The sequence below is a fragment of the Lactuca sativa genome, chromosome 4 (genome assembly GCF_002870075.4).
Source record: "Lactuca sativa cultivar Salinas chromosome 4, Lsat_Salinas_v11, whole genome shotgun sequence".
Lineage (NCBI taxonomy): Eukaryota > Viridiplantae > Streptophyta > Magnoliopsida > Asterales > Asteraceae > Lactuca > Lactuca sativa.
The window spans coordinates 403,214,989-403,236,763 of NC_056626.2; the positions used below are offsets into that span (position 1 = coordinate 403,214,989).

A 21,775-nucleotide genomic window follows, 5' to 3' on the forward strand; every position below is an offset into this window, starting at 1 on the left:
TATGTTTAGATTTGAACAATTGTTGCTATTCGCCAGAAATGGCTAGAAACATCATTTCATTTCATGGTTTATATAGACAAGGTTTTAGATTTTCTTTTAATAATGAGAATGGTTCTATTTTGGCTTATCTAAATGGAGTCTTTTACTTTGAAGCTATACCATGTAATGGAATTTATGAAACTGTTATGATTGTTGATAACTTAGGAAATGATGTTTTGAACATAGATTCTTCCACTAGTATGGATAAAGCATCCTTGTGGCATTGTCGTCTTGGACATGTCAACAAGAAACGCATAGCCCAACTCCAAAAGGATGGAGTGTTGGAGTCATTCGACCTTAGGGAAGATGACACATGCGAGTCTTGTTTACTTGGAAAGATGTCTAAGTCACCCTTCACGAGTACGTGTGAAAGGGGTGAGGGTCTATTGGACTTAATACATACCGATGTATGTGGACCGTTTAGATCAACCACGAAGGATGGGAACCGCTTCTACGTGACTTTTACCGATGATTATAGTAAATATGGCTATATCTATTTAATCAAGCAAAAGTCAGAAACTTTTGAAAAGTTCAAAGAGTTCAAGAATGAAGTGGAGAATCAATTGGGAAGGAAAATCAAGATGCTTCGATCCGATCGAGGAGGAGAGTACCTAAGTCTTGAATTCCACGATTATCTCAAGGAGTGTGGAATAGTTTCGCAATTGACGCCTCCTAGGACACCGCAGTTGAATGGTGTGGCAGAAAGGCGTAATCGAACCTTATTGGATATGGTTCGCTCTATGATGAGTCGTGCTTCACTACCAATCTCTTTTTGGGGGTATGCCTTAGAGACTGCCGCCCATATCCTTAACCGAGTCCCTACTAAGAAGGTTGCCAAAGCAACTCACGAGATGTGGACAGGGAAAGCTCCCTTGTTGGCACATATCAAGGTTTGGGGTTGCGAGGCTTTTGTAAGACGAGATACTCACGACAAGCTCGAACCTCGAAGTGAGCGATGTATTTTCGTCGGCTACCCGCAAACATCCTTTGGATATCTCTTCTATAGACCGAAGGACAATGTTGTCTTTGTTGCGAGGAGAGGAGTTTTCCGAGAGCGAGAACTCATAGGACAAGGAGACAGTGGGAGGCAAATCGAGCTTGAAGAGATTCAAGAGTCGATAGATGAAGGAACCTCTATCGCTGGCACTCAACCCGAGGAGGAAACTCCGGTTGATCCGATTGACGAATCCTTACCTCTTAGACGTTCCGATAGAGTTAGAGTTCTACCCCAGTTTTATGGTTTTCATATTACTACCGAAGGGGACACGTATATTAGTGATGGTACACTAATAAATCTTGATGAACCTAATAGCTATAAGGAAGCCATGGCAGGCCCGGAGTCTGCGAAATGGAAAGAGGCAATGGATAGCGAGATCCAATCCATGTATGATAACCAAGTTTGGAATTTGGTTGATAATGTGCCCGGACGTAAGACCTTTGGGTGCAAATGGATCTTCAAGAAGAAGATCGACGTGGATGGGAACGTACACACATATAAAGCGCGATTGGTTGCGAAGGGATTTACTCAAACTCCCGGAGTTGACTATGATGAGACCTTCTCATCAGTTGCGAAGATAAAATCTATTAGAGTGATGCTAGCGATTGCCGCATTTCATGATTATGAGATTTGGCAAATGGATGTCAAGACCGCTTTCCTTAACGGAAAGTTGGCTGAGGATGTTTACATGGCTCAGCCAGAGAGGTTTGTGGATCTGAAGCATCCGAATAGAGTGTGTAAGCTTGAGAAGTCCATTTATGGACTTAAGCAAGCGTCTCGCAGATGGAATCTTTGCTTCGATGAGAAAGTCAAAGAGTTTGGATTTATACGAAGCGAAGATGAATCATGTGTGTATGTCAAAGCCAGTGGGAGTATAGTTAGCTTCCTCGTTCTATATGTCGATGACATATTACTCATAGGAAACGACATTCCGACTCTGCAGGAAGTTAAGTCCTGGCTCGGGAAGTGCATCGCTATGAAGGACCTCGGAGAGGCTTCTTACATTTTGGGAATAAGGATAGTAAGAGAAAGAAGTAAGAGACTAATAGGACTTAGTCAGAACACTTACTTAGAGAAGGTACTAAAACGTTTTAGTATGGAAAACTCAAAGAAGGGAGAATTACCAATACAAAGTAATGCCAAGTTGAGTAAGACTCAATGTCCGAGTACCGAAGCTGTGATAGCAGAAATGAGCCGAGTACCATACGCTTCCGCAGTTGGCTCAATCATGTACGCTATGACTTGTACTCGCCCTGATGTAGCCTTTGCTTTGAGCATGGTTAGTAGATATCAAGGGAATTCTGGCAGAGCCCATTGGATTGCGGTGAAGAATATCCTTAAGTACCTTCGGAGGACGAAGGAATGGTTCTTAGTCCTCGGAGGGAGTGATGACTTGAAGGTGCGAGGGTATAGTGACGCCAGTTTTCAAACCGGCAGGGACAACTGCCGTTCGCAGTCGGGCTGGGTCTTTACCCTAAATGGAGGAGTGGTGACATGCAAAAGTTCCAAGCAGGAAACCGTAGCTGATTCAACCTGTGAATCAGAGTACATTGCAGCGAGCGAAGCGTCGAAGGACGCAATATGGCTAAAGAACTTCATCGGTGATCTTGGAGTTGTACCTGCCATAAAGGAGCCCATGGAGATTTTCTGTGACAACGAAGGAGCGGTTGCCTTGATCAAGGAACCAAGGGATCATGGTAGATCACGACATATCGACAGAAAATATCACTTCATTAGACATCGTGTAGAAGAAGGACAACTCGTAGTAAAGAGGATATCATCAGAAGATAACCCAGCAGATCCGCTTACGAAGGGACTGAGTAGGGATAAACACTTGCAGCATGCTAGGAGTATTGGACTGAAGGATGATATTAGCATAGATTAGATAGTATTAGAAACGTGTAATAGATAAATGTAATTAACATTTGATGATTAAATAAAGGAGTTTTATTTATAAGTAATGTTACTGTCTTATGTTAATTGTTTAGCTATTGTTTCACTTTGCATGTTTTGACTTCCAGAATAATTGAGTTTATTAGGAATAATCGAATTGTTCAAATTGTCCATAATCGTTCATATGTTGGAAGTAGATATGAATGAAGATTGTCATGAATTGGTGTGTAGATTGTCTAAATGGTGTTAGACATAGCAAAGGGTTGTTGCAACGTTCATGAGTGCTTATGAACTAGTTTTGAGCATTAGAACAAACCCGCGCTTGCTGGAATCACCTTATGGAATATGATATAAAAGGGTGATCGCAAGACGATAATATCATATAGTCTTAAAACCTAGATATATGGTTTGTTATTTGCTAATTGATTGTACATTGATAATGCGAAAACGCATTGGTAACTCAATGTTATAAAACGCATTGTTGTGTATAGTTGATTATTGAATAAGTAAATGCATATAAGTCGAAGTTTATCTGTAACTTTTATCTAAGAAGGTAAAAGCGATATCTCGGCCGCTCGATGATTTGATTTGACTTATGTGTCGGGCCCAGTCAGAACTGAATTGATGTGTTCGATTAAGTTCTATGTGGAATAAATCAGAGATCGAGAAACCTAAATGCATGACTAACCATTCCATAGGATTGTCAGCATGATATCTAACAGAGGACTGTACGATCCCTTATCTAAAGGACAATATTGATTAGATCAGAGTTTGACAGCGTCTTTGAGAGCTATGATTGCAAACCGAGTTGTACTTGAGCATATAGTTACTAGACTTATCCAAGTGGGAGACTGTTGGAATAGTGTCTAAGGCTGCAACTATATTAGGCAAGTATTTGACCCGGTTGTGCATGGTCCTTTTGGGTTGCCTTCACCATAGCAACTTGATAGGATGATTTATTAAGAGAGAGTAAATATTATTAGTATATTATGAGAATAATATAAAGAATAATATATTGTTATTTGATTAATATAAGTCATAAATTAATTGGAATATTTGGTGACTTAAAGAGATTAATTAAATAAGAGGGTATAAACTGTCAATTGTTTAATAGTTAAACTTTAGACTGTAAATCCATATTGATATGCATTGGACGGATTCTAGAAGCTAAGGATAGCTTCAAATCGTCCAAGGGGTTATCTAAGGAATGGATTTGGATAGCCTTAAGAGAAGATTATCCAATTAGGGTATAGGTTGTAACCCTTAAGGAGTCTACAAGTATATATAGACCCTATGGCATGAGGAAATCGGCACTTCATCAAAAGTAAGAAAACCCTGGCCGATTTCCTCCCCTCTCCTCTCTCCCAAATCATCCTCCTTGCTATTTGGTGTTTGGTAAGCCATTAGAGGAGTGACAATTGTGACTCTAGAAGCTCCAAGACAACAAGATCAACAAGGAATTCAAAGGTATGATTCTAGATCTGTTTCAATAATGTTATTACACCTTTATAGTTGTTAGAAGTCTTGGATTCAAAGCATGTTTAATTAGAAAGCCTAGATCCAAGCATTAGGGTTTTGCATGCGCACATAGAAAAGTTCTTATGGCTAAAACCCATCAATTTTGAGTTTGGAGGTTAGATCTGAGGTTGCTACCTCAGATCTGGAATGGAGAAGGTCTAGAGTGCATTAAAGTCCCTATTCTTGAGTGATTGGTGAAGCCATCTTGTCCCAAACCCTAACCCGAGAGTGTTATATGCTTAGATCTCTTTGGATTCACGTAAAGTTTGCCACTTTACGTGATGGATGGGTTGTAGAAGGGTAGATCTATGGTTTGGATCATCTGCATGGCCTGGAAAGCCTCTGTATGGGTTAAGACTTAGAGGTACTCGGCGAGTCACAAGGGTGTATTCGGCGAGTTGCATGAAGATAGGCAGGAACTCGACGAGTTGGAAGAACAACTCGGCGAGTTGGTTGAAGATAGCCTTGGACTCGGCGAGTCTGGTCGTGAGGTCCTAACCTTTTTCTGGTTAAGCTGTGAATCGGTGAGTCAAGGGATGACTCGGTGAGTTGAGTGAGAAAGGACTCAGAGTTTGTTGGACTCGGCGCGTCTTGGGGCGACTCGGCGAGTTGAGTCGCGGATTGGGAGTTCTGAGCATGGGGACTCGATGAGTCAGCGGGTTGAGTTGGTGAGTAGAGTCAGTCAGGAGGTTGACCTTGACTTTGACTTTGACCAAGGGTTGACCAGTTGACTTCCAGGGGCATTTTGGTAATTGTTAGCATTTGTTTTGAGTTCAGTGTTTTGGTGTTGGCTAGTGGTGGAGATCGTGTCAGTGGTCGGAGCAGCTTGGTCTTATCTCTTCTGTCATCAGTTGCAGGTGAGTTATCCTCACTATATCGACAAGGTCTACGGAACCAAGGTCGGCCCTTTATCGAATTGTAATTTGGGTATCGTTGTTATGTTATTGCTTTTCTATGTTTGCATCCTGGTAGTTAGGATGGTATATGTTAGAGACCTGGTTAAGGTCGGAATCCTGGTATATAAGATGATGTTATGCTAGTGACCAGTTAGGTCGGTATCCTGGTTAGGATGATGTTATGTTATGTGATCTGCTAGATCGGTTTTATTGGATGTGAATTGTTATACGATTGAATGTTTATGTGCACATGGTTGTTGGACTGGGGTTGGGTTGAGGCAGGTCCTGCTTTGTGCTGTAGGCCAACATACCAAGGGCGAACCGGTTAACCCGAAGGCCCAGCGAGCGGTCCAGATAGGCTGTAGGCCCCAAGAGGGCGGATCAGACGTTCCGAGGCTTGGAGAGTGGACCAGACCGACTGAAGGCCCGGTGCGGGCGGACCAGTCATACTGTAGACTCAGAGAGTGGACCAGGTGGATTGAAGGCCCGGTGCGGCAGACTAGTCACACAGTAGACCCGAAGTGCATGGTTGTTTTGTGTTTTGTTATGATATGACATGTTGTGCGTGTATGGTATATGTGGTTGGTATTTTGGGGGTATCTCACTAAGCATTCGGGCTTACAGTTGTGGTTTAATGTTTTTCAGGTTCTTCAGGAGACAGTGGCAAGGCAAAGGCGTGATCGTACCGCTCCTCATGATTATGTTTTATGATGTGGTTCTGGGAACAACTTCATAAATTTAGTTACCTTTGTTGCATCTCCATGTAACTATCGGACCAATGATCCTCTTTTGATCCCTCGACATATCGCTCGTAATCATGAATTAAAGCCGACACTTAAAGCCATAAAACCCTCAGTCGAGAGCATCGAGATGCAATTGATGAATGCATCTCTCAATTTGTAGAAAGCATAACCAGATCTGCAGATATGATTTTAGGGCATAACGAGAGTAATAGAGAAAATACGGTCTTATGGCATCATTGATTTATACAAATGAGGCAAGAGAGAGAGATGAAGAGTTTCGTCGATTCAAATTGTAACATCCCGAGTTCAGGAGTGCAAGTTTAGGGTTCAAAGTGAAAATGTGAATGGGTGGACTCGGCGAGTCCATGGGTGGACTCGGCGAGTAGGGTCGCGATTCTGGTCGCGTGTTAAGTGGCCAACTCGGCGAATCGGCGGCTGGACTCGGCGAGTTGGTGCTGTGTGGAGAAAACCCTAATTTCGGGGGTTGAGCCCTATATAAAGGACATTATACCCTCTCCCCAGCCTCCTTACTCTCCCTTGAAGTCCATGAAACCCTAATGTGCGTTTGTGAGTGAGTTTGAGAGCTTTTGAACCTTGGAGAAGTGTTGTGGAAGAGATCTTGGAGAGATAAGAGGCTTGGAGCATGGGGCTTTGCAAGGATTTGGATTTCTCTTCTGTTGGAGCTTTCTTTTGAGGTATTATTTCGTTGCTTGGGCTATTATTCATCTATATTCATCATTTTGGAGTTTTGGGAAGGCATAGCTTGTGATATTTTGAGTGTGGAAGTTAGATCTGAGGTTGCTACCTCAGATCTGGAATAGAGAAGGTCTAGAGTGCATTAAAGTCCCTGTTCTTGAGTGATTGGTGAAGCCATCTTGTCCCAAACCCTAACCCGAGAGTGTTATATGCTTAGATCTCTTTGGATTCACGTAAAGTTTGCCACTTTACGTGATGGATGGGTTGTAGAAGGGTAGATCTATGGTTTGGATCATCTGCATGGCCTTGAAAGCCTCTGTATGGGTTAAGACTTAGAGGTACTCGGCGAGTCACAAGGGTGTATTCGGCGAGTTGCATGAAGATAGGCAAGAACTCGACGAGTTGGAAGAACAACTCGGCGAGTTGGTTAAAGATAGCCTTGGACTCGGCGAGTCTGATCGTGAGGTCCTAACCTTTTTCTGGTTAAGCTGTGAATCGGTGAGTCAAGGGATGACTCGGTGAGTTGAGTGAGAAAGGACTCAGAGTTTGTTGGACTCAGCGCGTCTTGGGGCGACTCGGCGAGTTGAGTCGCGGATTGGGAGTTCTGAGCATGGGGACTCGACGAGTCAGCGGGTTGAGTCGGCGAGTAGAGTCAGTCAGGAGGTTGACCTTGACTTTGACTTTGACCAAGGGTTGACCAATTGACTTCCAGGGGCATTTTGGTAATTGTTGGCATTTGTTTTGAGTTCAGTGTTTTGGTGTTGGCTTGTGGTGGAGATCGTGTCAGTGGTCGAAGCAGCTTGGTCTTATCTCTTCAATCATCAGTTGCAGGTGAGTTATCCTCACTATATTGACAGGGTCTATGGCACCAAGGTCGGCCCTTTATCGGATTGTAATCCGGGTATCGTTGTTATGTTATTGCTTTGCTATGTTTGCATCCTGGTAGTTAGGATGGTATATGTTAGAGACCTGGTGAAGGTCGAAATCCTGGTATATAGGATGATGCTATGCTAGTGACCGGTTAGGTCGGTATCCTAGTTAGGATGATGTTATGTTATGTGATCTGCTAGATCGGTTTGATTGGATGTGAATTGTTATACGATTGAATGTTTATGTGCACATGGTTGTTGGACTGGGGTTGGGTTGAGGCAGGTCCTGCTTTGTGCTGTAGGCCAACATACCAAGGGCGAACCGGTTAACCTGAAGGCCCAGCGAGCGGTCCAGATAGGCTGTAGGCCCCAAGAGGGCGGATCAGACGTGCCGAGGCTCGGAGAGTGGACCAGACCGACTGAAGGCCCAGTGCGGGCAGACCAGGCATACTGTAGACTCAGAGAGTGGACCAGGTGGATTGAAGGCTCGGTTCGGTGGACCAGTCACACAGTAGACCCGAAGTGCATGGCTGTTCTGTGTTCTGTTATGATATGGCATGTTGTGCGTGTATGGTATATGTGGTTGGTATTTTGGGGGTATCTCACTTAGCTTTCGAGCTTACAGTTGTGGTTTAATGTTTTTCATGTTCTTTAGGAGACCATGGCAAGACAAAGGCGTGATCGTACCGCTCCTCATGATTATGTTTTATGATGTGGTTCTGGGAAGACTCTGATAATAATTGTATTGAAAACCTTTTTGTAATAACTTTATGAAACCGGGTTGTTTTTGAAAAGTTAAAATGGTTGAAATTTTTAGAGTGTTACACAAATGGTTGTGTTTAATTCATGTGTCGGTTCATTTCGTATTCCCCTTTCTGAATGTCGACTTGAAAAAGCAATTTTGGGTTATGTTGGCTGTAAGAATTGAAAAAGCAATTTAGGGTTTAGTAGAAGATAAGAGAGTGTTATAACATTACCCTATATTATTATCAAAAAAAAAAATAATGAATGGTAAACATTCACGCCTTCACTAATTAACGTATGTATAGAAACAATAATTAATATATATATATATATATATATATATATATATATATATATATATATATATATATATATATATACTAGCCGTCTACCCGCGCAAAGTAGCGGGCGGCGAATAATTTGATCTCTTTAGAGTTAAAATCATTTTGCGTTCACTTCGAGAAATGAATATTAAATGACATCTATTTTTCAAGAGCATTACCATACCATATTAAAGGGGTGTTTGGCTAAGGTTTTTTAAAACAACTTATTAGGTTCCACATCACTATAAGTTAAAAAAGTGTTTGGATTAAAATAACTTATTCCGGTGGGCAACCTCTAATACGTCATTTTTTCATAAGTTACCCTACACTTACTTATTAACTTATAAGCTAATAAACTAATAAGCAATAAGTTTTTTTTGCCAAACACACCCTAAATGGTTATTACTTCCATTTATACGTACCCAAACCACTTGTAGTGTTTATCGTCCTTTTTTTTCGTTTTCCTTAATTCCTTTATTAATTTAATGTCCTACTAAGTAAAATGCTAAAATATATAAATAATAGTTTATAAAAATAAACCTTTAAAATATCAGGTGTTGTGATTCAAAAGTCGATAAATAGGCCTTTGAGAAGGCCAAAATACTCAAGTGTCAACTTGTTCATTGTGATTCTAAACCAAGTTTGGTCACAAATTAAAACATTTTTATTTAGGTTCTCGAAACCTTAAAATATTGAACAAAATCTATATAGAACCTTATAATAAGGACAATAATCACCGTAATCAGGAAGTCCATGTGATGAAACTTGATAGTATAAGGACCAATGATGAAAAATGTTTCATTTTTAGACTAAACAAGATGAAAAATATACAAACTATCTTAATCATGTCAAATATTGTGTTTAAACGTTCTTTATTGCAAAAGTAAGATGCCAAAATATACAAATTAATGATAATACAATGCTCTAACTGGCCCTCTTGGTTGAGTTCTTTGAACCTGCAAAGCCAACACATTAAAGAAACATAGTAAAAACCTTTTTAGGAACAAACCTGATATAATAAAGCCTTCACCAAATATATTTATAAGATAAAAATACAAAAAGTTAAAAATGATGAAATCAATTACAAGTAAGGATTAAAATAAAAACCTGTTAAGAAAGAGCCATCTGCAGGAGGGATATTTGAATCAACATGTATTTCTGATGGTTTCAAATTTTGAATTATCTGAAATTTAGGGAAGGAGATAGAATTTGTTGAGAAATATAAGGATTCAAAACACATGTTAAAATTTAATATTATTTTATTGATAACCACTTGTACTATTAGCTTAATGATTTGAACGTCTTAAAAAAATAATATTATTATATTCAATCTATTTTTAGAAATAGTGAGATTTTTTTTATAAGATAGTAAATATATATATATATATATATATATATATATATATATATATATATATATATATATATATATATTAAGGGAAAAACAGTTTTGAAACGTATTATATGAAGGTTTTTTTTATATTCTTACATTAAATTAAATATAATAATGTAATGTGAATATTTAAAATATTTCACATAACATAAAAAAAAAAAAAATAGGCTTTTAAATAAACATTATTTTTTTTATTATTACATAAAAAGAATAATTTATAAAAATGTTTATATGGTTAAAACAAATTATACAAAACAATACATATTTGTATTTCATACTGACATGGAAATTTTAGTAATGGATTGTCATACCACTATTCGAGATTTTTCTGCATTACAACACGTTCACGTATGGTGGAACATACTAGTTGTTCGAGTTTTGTTTGTGTGGGACGACGTTGAACATGAGAGACTTCTTATTTGGCTGCTTGATCGCAACGTAAGTATTAATACAATAAAATGAATATGACATTATTTGTTTAATGTTCTATTTATAGTTCACATATTGTTATTGTATTACATATCTCAGAGAGACAAAATGATTGCAATTGTCCCACGGGTTTTGAGGTCAATTTTGAACATGAATTTGGTTGGACACGTTATCTCCTTAAAACATTTCCGAATGGATCATTTTTACAAAGACCACCCAAGATATCAACATTATAAAATTTTCTTTGGTGAGTGGGGTATATTGATAAAGAGTAACACCATTTTTACTCTCTTGATAAATGATATCGCCAATTCATTTCCAATTTATCCGTTGTGTTCTTCTATCACAAGTCTCACAATAGATTTTAGCCGTCGAAGAATGTTGATAAGTGCATTTCTATATTTGATTATATATATATATATATATATATATATATATATATATATATATATATATATATATATATATTGTTTTTTATATATTTCACACGACAAATTAAATAATACTAAATTTGGTGCATTGTAGATGTCGTTGGAAAAATCGTATGGGGAAGACGAATGAGGTCATTCTATGCATTTGAACTATTTATCCAAAATGAGATGTAAGATTATATGTAGATATAAATATATAAAAATATTAATAGTATGCTAATATAATGTATTTTCTTTAAATGCATTAACCAATTATTATTATTATTATTATTATTATTATTATTATTATTATTATTATTATTATTATTATTATTATTGTGTGTTTTAACAAAATTTAGTTTGAATGAATAGGGGGCATACAATAAAGTTGATGTTCAATCACGTACCGATGAGCCTTATGATACAAATGTATCTTGTAATTATCAATCAATCCATAATTTATGTCTCTAGGGTTAAGTTGGTCCACCAAAATATTTGTAAGTTAACTGTGCTACATTATATATAGTTTCAATTATTTATAAATAAATTATTTCAGTATATCTTATTTACTGTTTAATACATGTCCATACAGATAATATTTTGGTTTCAACTGCATTAACTGATATCACGCTAGATCCAAGAATGCCAGAAGCTGATAGGATTCGAATGAGAGATAGGGAAAATATTTAATTTTTCCATTGTTATTTGTATGTGTCGTATGTGTATGTGGTAGTTATTTGTTTGCAGGATTTAAGGTTTTTATTTGTTTTTATAGTTTTTTTGGTATTTATTTGTTTGCGGATTTTGTGATATGGATTTTTGGTGCGTTTTAAGATTATAAATTTTACTTTCTTTGTTTGACAATTTTTACCAAATGTTGTTATAAAAGTATATGTACTTATTATTATATTGTCAATTAGAAGAATTTGCGATGATGTTTGATGAGAAGGAAATAAACATAATAATAAAGTTGATACTAATTCCGATTATCATTGTACTAATAACATTTAATTCCCAAAAAACTAAAATAATCAATTACACAATGTGCTTTCCATTTTACTGGATAATGCAATAACTACAATGTTTGTTTTTTAACTGACACTGGTTTGTTTATGATTTTTGTAATTTATTTTTATTTTTATTCAAAACTCAAAGTATATGGCTATGTCTTGCAATAACTAGCAAAGTACATTCAGTTTACCTACGATTCAATATGATTTTTCTTTTTTTTTAAACAAAATGAAGTCAATACTATCTATTTAAGGAGTTTCATTTCTACTATTTGTGTGTCGGATATAAATATGTTTTTCTAATGTGTTCAGTTGTTGTCATTAAGAGAATATCAAATTCAATCATTTTACATTTTATCTTTCCAATTATAGATTTAATAATAAATGTTCAATATCATATATTCTATTTATGCTCAATTAATACAGTAATAAATTTCATATATAAATAATAGTCTTTATAGAATTTGTCATGAAAAAATAAAGTATTTATTATTTTTTGTTGTCGGTTTTACAGTTTGCAATGAGGTTTGATGGCAAAGAAAATAAACATAATAATGTTATTCAAGTTGATACAGAACATACAAAATGTATGCTTCGTACGTACAATCGTTATTAGTATTTCATCATTATATATTTTTCATATAAAAAAATTGTTGCAGAAAAAAGAAAAGCATATAAATAAGGCATGTTACGAACGACGAAAAGAGAAAAACAAAATGAGACGAATATCTAACGAAGACGGAAATAGTCAAAACACAACATATTTGACTAATATGACTACCGTAGATAGAAGTTTAATGGATATTACGAATGCATCTCCTAGAACCGAGATCAATGTCAATCCGTCAGTACGAGATGAATTGCTAAGTCAAATTTCGACATCAACAAGTTAATATTTATTTCTTTATAATTTATTTATATTTGTTAATTTTTATTTCATTCTTAATACTTTTATTATGTACCTGAATTAATCTTATATTTATATTTTTTTTATTTGAATCAAATGTCTAAAGATCCACAAGGTTGTACCCATGGTAATGCCACTCCATCGGTACAAGATGGTGGCGTTCCAGAGGATCCATATGCTTTTGTTTTTGCCGGTATCCGTAAAAAACATCGTGTGGTGAAGTTCAATGACATATGCAAATATTGTGGAGCAAAACGATTGCAGTTTGAATCTCCTGGTTTTTGTTGCATGAATGGGAAGACAAAGTTGGCAGACTCCTTTATTCATAACGAATTGCACAGTCTTTTCACTGCAGAAACCGAATTAGGCAAATTGTTTAGAAAAAATATACGTGCGTACAACACCAACTTTTCATTTGCATCAATGGGTGTAGATGTGGATAAATCAATGGCTAACATGACATCTGGAGTATACACTTTTTGTGTGAATGGAGGAATATACCATAGAATCGATCAGTTAGTTCCAAGGAAGAAGGATGAACCTAAGTACTTACAATTGTATTTTTACGATGCTGAAGCTGAGATGTCACATAGACTACAAACCAATTGTTGAAATTTTGACTCGCGTTCTTGCTACAAACCCATACGTTGCAACATTCCGTAGGCTTGCTGATTTAGGACCGCTCGACAATTACAGAGTCACTTTAAATGCATCGATAGAACTAGACCAGAGAGTGTACAATCGGCCAACCACATCTGAGGTTTGAAATTAATTATGTACACACTTTTTTTTAATGAAATGAAACATTTCACGTATTAAATATACCCATGCATTTTACATGCCAGATTCAATCATATTTTTTCAATAATATACTTTCACAGGTTGCTGGTATTTGGGTTGAAGGTAATGACAACATAACCGCGTATAAAAGAAGTATTATAGTTTATGGGAGGTCTGAAAAACCATCAACAATTCAGTCTTATTGGGCATGTTATGATTCATTGTCTTATCCTCTATTCTTCCCAAATGGTGAGCCTGGATGGCATTATAAAATACCAAGACAAGGAGTTTCGATCAATGAGATTGTTAATGATACCGAAATCATCGAGGAAGATCTAGAAGGTACGCATAGCCATAATTTTTAATATCGTTTTTGCTCCACAAACATGCACATTGATATAATATTTTCATCGTCAACATTGTGTAGAGACTGATGGAAGAACCGGTAGGAAAACTGTAAGTATGCGGGAGTACTACTGTTATAAGTTGCAGATTCGTTCAAACTTGAACTTAATTATGTTAGGAGGAAGATTGTTCCAACAATTTGTGGTAGATATCTACATCAAGATTGAGACTTCGCGTTTGGAATTTTGTAGAAAAAGCCAATCCAAAATAAGAGCGGAGTTATACCAAGGTGTTGTGGATTGTATCAATGACGGGGAGGATCAACCAAGTATGGTTAGGCGACGAGTTGTTTTGCCTGCAAGTTTCATTGGAGGCCCTCGTGACATGCGAGGACGGTTTCTTGATGCTATGGCTTTAGTTCAAAATTGCGGGAAACCTGATATATTCCTTACAATAACGTGCAATCCAAATTGGCCTGAAATCCAAAATGAGTTACTTCATTCGCAGACAGCTCAAGATAGACCGGATTTGGTTTCAAGAGTTTTTCGTTCTAAGTTACTTGATCTTAAGGAACAACTCTTCAAGAGGCACGTCCTTGGCGAGGTTGGTGCCTATGCTTATGTAATAGAGTTCCAAAAACGTGGTTTGCCACATGCCCATTTTCTCTTGATAATGACACCTGAATGGAAGCTCACCAATGCAGACCATTATGACAAGTATGTGTGCGCTGAAATTCCAAACCCGACAAAGTATCCGATACTACACGATCTAGTTAAAGCACACATTATCCATGGCCCTTGCGGTACGTTAAACGAAAAATGTTCCTGCATGTAAGGTGATCCACCAACATGTCGTTTTAGATACCCTCGACAATTCAATGAAACTACGACGCAAGGAAAGGATGCATATCCTGTTTATCGAAGGAGAGATACTGGAATTGTGGTGAAAAAACAAGGTATTATGATGGATAATAGATGGGTTGTTCCATATAACCCAAAGTTGTTGATGATGTTCAACTGCCATTTAAATGTAGAGGTTTGCTCGAGTACAACATCCGTCAAATATGTCTTTAAGTGTATTTACAAGGGTCATGACAAATAGGTTATCCATATTGATCCAGATGCACAACCTGTTCTTATTAATGAGATAAAACGTTTTCAAGATGCATGTTATGTCTCTGCTCCGGAAGCAACATGGCGAATTTTTAGTTTTGCTCTTTCTCAAATCCACCCTAATGTGATCACTTTGCAACTGCATCTACCGAACCAACAATTGGTTCGATTTAGTGATGCTGATACAATGACATCCATTGTTGAGAAGGAGAAAGATAAGAGACCAATGTTGACCGCATTTTTCAAGATGAATAAAGAGAACTTGTGCGCAAGAAAGTACTTATACAATGATTTTCCCAAACACTTCACGTGGATTACCCAATCACGTCTATGGAATCCTCGAAAACAAGCACCAGCGGTAGGTCGTTTGGTTTATGCTAATCCTGCTGAAGGGGAGAGATACTACCTACGTGTGTTATTATGTCATATTAGGGGCCCTACATGTTTTGAAGATCTATACACAGTCAATGACGTAAGACATCCTACATTTCGAAAAGCGGCTCTTGAAAGAGGGTTAATAGAAACCGATGATAGTTTATCAGAATGTCTTGCAGAGGCATCCCTGTTTCAATTTCCCAGTTCTCTCAGAAGGTTGTTTGCAACGATATTGGTTTTTTGTGATCCTGGAGATGTTCGAAAGTTGTGGAATTCCCACTACAATGCTCTCTCAGAAGATTATAGGCGACAATACGACAATGTTGAACGAGTGCAGAATATGGTCCTCACATATATCAACATATTCCTACAATCTATGAGTAACAAGCTTGAAAATTTTGATCTTCCCGCTATAAATACAGAGTTGAATTTACAATCGGGAGTATTTTGCGAGGTACAAGAAGAGTGCTCTATTGTTGTGGAACTTGACCATTTGCATGCGCAAGATTTTCTGAATCCTGAACAAAAATATACGTATGACGAGATCATGAAGCATGTGTGCACTGATTGTCCGGGAGTGTTCTTCATAGATGGTCCTGGTGGAACGGGGAAAACATATCTATAGAAAGCTTTACTTGCTAATATCTGCAAACTTTGTCATATTGCACTCGCTACAGCTTCATCGGGTGTTGCAGCTAATAACATGTCTGGGGGGAGGACAGCTCACTCGCGATTAAAAATTCCTCTAAATCCTGAGAATAACTCATTCTGCAACATCCAAAAACAAAGCGGTACTGCTGAACTACTTCGGCTTGCAAAAATAATCATATGGGATGAAGCATTGATGATAAAGCGACAGGTGGTGGAGGCGGTTGATCGGACAATGCAAGATATCACTGGAGTGGCGCTCCCTTTTGGTGGAAAGATAATGGTTATGGGAGGCGATTTCAGACAAGTTTTGCCAGTTGTAAGACGCGGAACACGTGCACAAATTGTAGACTCCAGCCTACGAATGTCACCTCTTTGGCCTTCGATTATAAAGTTGCGGTTAACAATAAATATGAGAGCACTAACTGATCCGTGGTTCTCGAACTTTCTATTACGGGTCGGTGATGGAGTTGAAGAAACAGTGGACAGAAGCTTTATCCGCATCCCTGATGATATGGTCATTCCATATACTGATAAAAAAATCATTGGATGCTTTGATTGATGCAGTATTTTCCTGATTGGAATTTAATATGTCTGAATCAGATTATATCATCTCGCGGGCAATATTATCCACAAAAAATGATAGTGTCGATGAGATTAATGATTACTTGATTGATCGATTCCATGGAGAAGAGAGAATTTACTATAGTATCGATGAGGCCATAGATGATAAAAATGGATTCTATCCGCTGGAATTCTTGAACTCGCTCATTGTTAGTGGTTTACCCCCTCATTATCTTCGGGTGAAAGTCGGATGCCCGATCATACTGTTACAGAATATTGATCCAGCAAATGGATTGTGTAATGGTACTCGATTGATATGCAAAAGCTTTCAGCAAAATGTCATTGATGCAAAAATAGTTGTTGGTCAACATGTTGGCAAGAGCATATTTTTGCCAAAGCTTCCACTATCTCCGTCTGATGATGACTTGTTCCCATTCAAGCTGAAGAGGAAACAATTTCCTATTCGATTATGCTTTGCGATGACAATCAATAAAGCCCAGGGACAAACAATTCCGAATGTGGGTATTTATCTTCCAGACCCGGTATTCTCGCATGGCTAACTTTATGTTGCATTGTCCAGAGGGGTCTCACGTGGAAATACAAAATTGTTAGTGAAGCCTAACGAAAATTCCAAAGGTGATGGAGTCTATACAACAAACGTGGTATATAAAGAAGTGTTGCGAGATTAATGATGTATTAGCAGTTATGTGTTTTTAGACATTTCCATATTTGATGTATTCTTATACAATTCTATTATTTTTGTTTGCACGACTTACACAATTTATATTTTGTGTCGGCTTGAACCGTTTATTTTTATCGGTTATTTGATGTATCGTGTCAAAAATAGCGTCAAAGTTGGATTCAATTGTCTTTGACATGTACTTTCTTTTGGAACATAACATTTTTGTAAAAGAAATATTTTGTCGAAAAAAACTATTCGCCGCCGCCGCTTTGTGCAGGTAACGGCTAGTGTAAAATGTACCTCTTTACCTTATCCATACTCTTGGATAGGGTATGTCTAATCCATGCTCTCGGACCAATAACTATGTCCATTCCATACTCTCGGACTAAGGACAATTGACTATGCCTAATCCATGCTCCCAGATTAATGACAAATAACTATGTACTCTCCATACTCTCGGACTAAGGACAATTAACTATGTCTAATCCATTCTCCTAGATTAATGACAAATAACTATGTCCTCTCCACACTCTCGGACTAAGGACAGATGATTATGTCTAATCCATGCTCTCGGATCAATGACAAATCTTAAAGTTCGATCCTCCGTGTATACCTTACTCAACTCATAAGGTGATACTATCCAATATTCCTCTTAATTAATTTAGGTTTACTCTGTATCCTAAATCATCATATATTATCACATATGCTTTTAACACGTATTTCAGGCCATAACAAATATTTCACACACAAACATATATTTAATACTTTAACTAATATTTGTATTAAAATCATGTTCATGAAAGGGACTATGCACTCACCTATTAAAGTGGTGATGCCAAACTCGGGCAACTCTTCGCTTCTAACAATTCTATTTTTCTTCAACGAAACCTAGTATCATTATCGCTGGATTTTAGTCTAATTTTTAGAGAGACTATTTATGAGCGATATTGTTTTATAAGTGTTAAACAATACTTTTCAACCACTATGTATAGACAGGGACCGTACATGAAACACCGGAGGGCAGGACCATTTTGGCATTATAACACTTTTGAAATCCAACAGCCCTATGCGGTCCTTCAAATCAGATTCCTGGTACTGCGAGCGGTTAAAATATATTATGATAACAATTTTTATATTATATTTTATAATATATATATATATATATATATATATATATATATATATATATATATATATAGTTTATAAGTTCATAATAACGATAATAAACTTAAACATAAGTTATACTTACAGTAGGGTAAGCATAACTTACTTATAAGGGGATTTGGCTAGGAACCGGTCTCTACGGGGGCAGAACTTTTGAGCCGAAAGCTCTTCTTCTCGGAGCCTTCTAGTGCTCCGGGACTTGCCTCTTAGCACTTGGGAAGTACTAAGGTTTGGGAGAGGCTAAGAGAGGTGTTTGAGAGAGAAAGAATGGGAAAGATGTGAGTTTTTGGGGTGATTTGCGCCTCTATTTATAGGTTGCGTCCGGTTTGAATGCGGGGCATTCCTTTGCTGAACGTTGGGCGTTCGTGGCCAGGTGTCATCATCTGGTGCCAAGCCGTGGTGAGGAAGCAATGGCTCAGATCATGCCACATGTCGCTCGTTGGTTACTCCAAAAAATAATTATCTTCTAAAATCCATAACTTTTACATACGAGCTCCGTTTTTGACATTCTTTTTATCCACAAGCTTCGATTTTGATGTTCTTTTTATCCATGTGTCGCTCGCTTGTATAATGATTTCATACGTTATCTTTTCATCCTAGGTAATAACCGTAACTTTTATATTCCTTCGAATGAGTATCTAACTCTTGGATTTCTTGACTGCAGGCGGTGCTCAATCTTGCACTCGCACTTTATCCTATGTTGGACTTTCAATCGTAACCTTTGAGTTACAAAATAGATCCTTATTAGAGACTCCTACTTCTTCTTAAACATGTTTAACTTAAGAGAAGTTCTTTACTTCGATTATCGTAAAAGGCCGATGAGTCATGTTCTAATGACCTCACGTCGTATGATGCAACACTTAGACTCAGGTCTTTTAGAGTCAAATTCCAGAACGGAATATACCTTCCTTCATGTTCTAATGTGATATAATCACATTCTAGCATGTAGAACATCTATCTACAAGCTTCTTACTTTAACAATGATCGTGATACTTCTTCTGATCACTTCGATTATCTTTCTCTTCAATCTTCTGGATTAAGTTGGATACTACATCGAACTTGGTTATCTAAACCACATAACACACTCATCTTTGTCGGACTTGATTTGATATGACCACCAGGGTCGGAACAACAATCATCTTCTTAGTCTTTACCGAAACAATGGTAATGACAGACATGAATCAAACATAACCAATTACTAGCGCGTTGGTAACATTGTGACTTTCCTCGATCCAAGTGCGGGTCCTGTGCTTCTGGTAGTATAGGACTCTACTACCTTTCACACCTACTCATACTCGTCCCAAGTATTGTCTTGTAGTTTTTCCAAGTCACCATACAAGAATTTTACATAGTCATTTAACACATCGGATAACATAACCAAGCTTTGTATTATTTCTTGAAATAAGTGCATAGATGTTCAAGTTCACCCTACACTAGGCCTCTTATAATATGCTACACCACATGATACTACCTATATGGCTACTTCATATCCCGATCTTTGGATATACAATCCTCACTCCTGATTCCTTGCATTGTCACTTGCTTCGTCGAGGATCATCTGGAATGCTCTTGCCTTTGGCTTTAGTGGTGAATTTGGCATTGTTGCTTCATTTTTCTTCGGGTAGTCCCTAGGAATATTCCCTTCTTCGTTACATCTGAAACACACCTTCTTGTTGAATGCACACTCATTAGCATAATGCCCATACTTTCCACACTTGAAACATGTCACCTCCTCGCCACATTTTCCAAAGTGTTTCTTCTTGAACTTATCGCACCATCTTGCTTCACCTCCTCCCCTCCTAACTTCTTTGAACCATACTTTGAGAATTTTCTCTTCTCGTTGGACCTTTAAGATCCTTCAAACTTTCTCTTCTCGCCAACTTCGACCTTGTTGGCAGCTTTACTCGTGATCATCTCCTCAACAGACTTAGCATCCCAGATAGCCGCCTCAAGAGTAGGTGTCTGGCGTACGGGCACAACATATTCCCATGGTGTTCCCTTATGATTGACTCCAAAAGTAAATAACAAAACAAAAAATACTCCTCAACGTGAGCATATCATTCTCACGACGTGAGAAGTCATCCAGACACCTTTTGTCACACCCCCAAACCAGAACGACGGAAATGTATGGGGGTGGATGACTTCATGTTAAGTATCACAACACATGAATCATAGTAAACAAGCAACAAAATCCATTGCATGAATATTAAAGTTTTACATTACATTCGAATCACATATGATTGACTCCAAAAGTAAATAACAAAACAAAGACATGAAGCTACAATGCTCCATCTTCTGAATCCCTGTGCGTGTACCTGTCTTTTAGTTTCCTGAGAATACAAGTGATTTTGAAAGTGTATCAACATTTAAGTTGGTGAGTTCATAAGTATTTTATTTTAGAAAGCATGCATTTTGTTCCTTGAAAACCTTAGTTTGTTCCTCCAGAAAATCCAATATTTCCTGATGTAATCTATTGTAAGAAAAATGTGACCCAATACAGTTCCTTCTACAATCACTTAGTAGATACAACTTATATACTATATAGATCGAACAGACAGTCGATTGTGTAGTTCTGCCCTAAGCCCACAACCAAACAAGGAACATGAAATGAGGCAGACTCCACACCTTCCACTGTTAGTCGAATCTACATTGTATGTAACCCTAGCGCATACACTAAGTAATTACAGAGTTAACATTGATGGTCCTTTTTAAGTGAAATTTACATTTTACTTAGGAAGTAATGTAAAATTGATGAATTTATATGAACTTTGTTGTATATGTATGTACTTAATTAATGTTCCATCTGAAAAATATGTTTTTGTCCTAGAAAGTAGTATGATGTACTTGTATGTTATGACCTGACCCATATCTATTACCCCCTATGATTTCTTGGTGTTACATAAATAATATTATTTATCTAATCCCGTTTATGAATTTTAATATATGACCCTAAAGATTCAAATACGACCAACATCATAGTTATTTTTTCCTCTCACATTAATTCCAACGTACTCCTACTTATGCATGAAATTAAAGACGTTAACTGCACATACAATGGTAAATGTATAGCAACATGTCACTGCCTACGAAGATACATGAAAAATTGCCTTACACAAAGCATCCATTAAACTTTTTTTTGGTTATATGTTGTGATCTAAATATCCCTTCCATTTTGATATCTACAAACATGATTCATTGATTCACTCATTCTTAAGGCCCATCAAGATGTTTTATTGAT

The 21,775-nt window shown here is 37.3% G+C and overlaps 3 protein-coding genes across 3 annotated transcripts in view; all 3 read left to right on the forward strand.

The window, feature by feature from the left end:
* The window catches only part of LOC111920477 (uncharacterized), a 28,597-nt gene extending 12,493 nt beyond the window's left edge, over nt 1-16,104 (forward strand). Inside the window, exons 4-10 of the mRNA XM_023916052.1 lie at nt 12,475-12,547; nt 12,974-13,335; nt 13,445-13,627; nt 13,749-13,989; nt 14,075-14,708; nt 14,853-15,027; nt 15,094-16,104. Coding sequence (XP_023771820.1) covers nt 12,475-12,547; nt 12,974-13,335; nt 13,445-13,627; nt 13,749-13,989; nt 14,075-14,708; nt 14,853-15,027; nt 15,094-16,104 — 2,679 coding nt within the window. The remainder of the gene's footprint in view (nt 1-12,474; nt 12,548-12,973; nt 13,336-13,444; nt 13,628-13,748; nt 13,990-14,074; nt 14,709-14,852; nt 15,028-15,093) is intronic.
* Nucleotides 16,105-16,182: 78 nt separating this feature from the next.
* Nucleotides 16,183-16,689, forward strand: LOC111920478 (uncharacterized). The gene has a single exon (XM_023916053.1). The coding sequence runs from the start codon at nt 16,183-16,185 to the stop codon at nt 16,687-16,689; it is 507 nt and encodes a 168-aa protein (XP_023771821.1).
* A 28-nt stretch (nt 16,690-16,717) lies between these two features.
* LOC111920479 (uncharacterized) lies at nt 16,718-17,251 on the forward strand. The gene has a single exon (XM_023916054.1). It carries the CDS (start codon nt 16,718-16,720, stop codon nt 17,249-17,251), a length of 534 nt encoding a protein of 177 aa, XP_023771822.1.
* Nucleotides 17,252-21,775: the final 4,524 nt, after the last annotated feature.

Excerpts from the sequence above, each read along its gene's own strand:
- LOC111920478 (XM_023916053.1), top strand. The coding sequence starts at position 16,183 with ATGTCTGGGGGGAGGACAGCTCACTCGCGATTAAAAATTCCTCTAAAT.
- LOC111920479 (XM_023916054.1), top strand. The coding sequence starts at position 16,718 with ATGTCTGAATCAGATTATATCATCTCGCGGGCAATATTATCCACAAAA.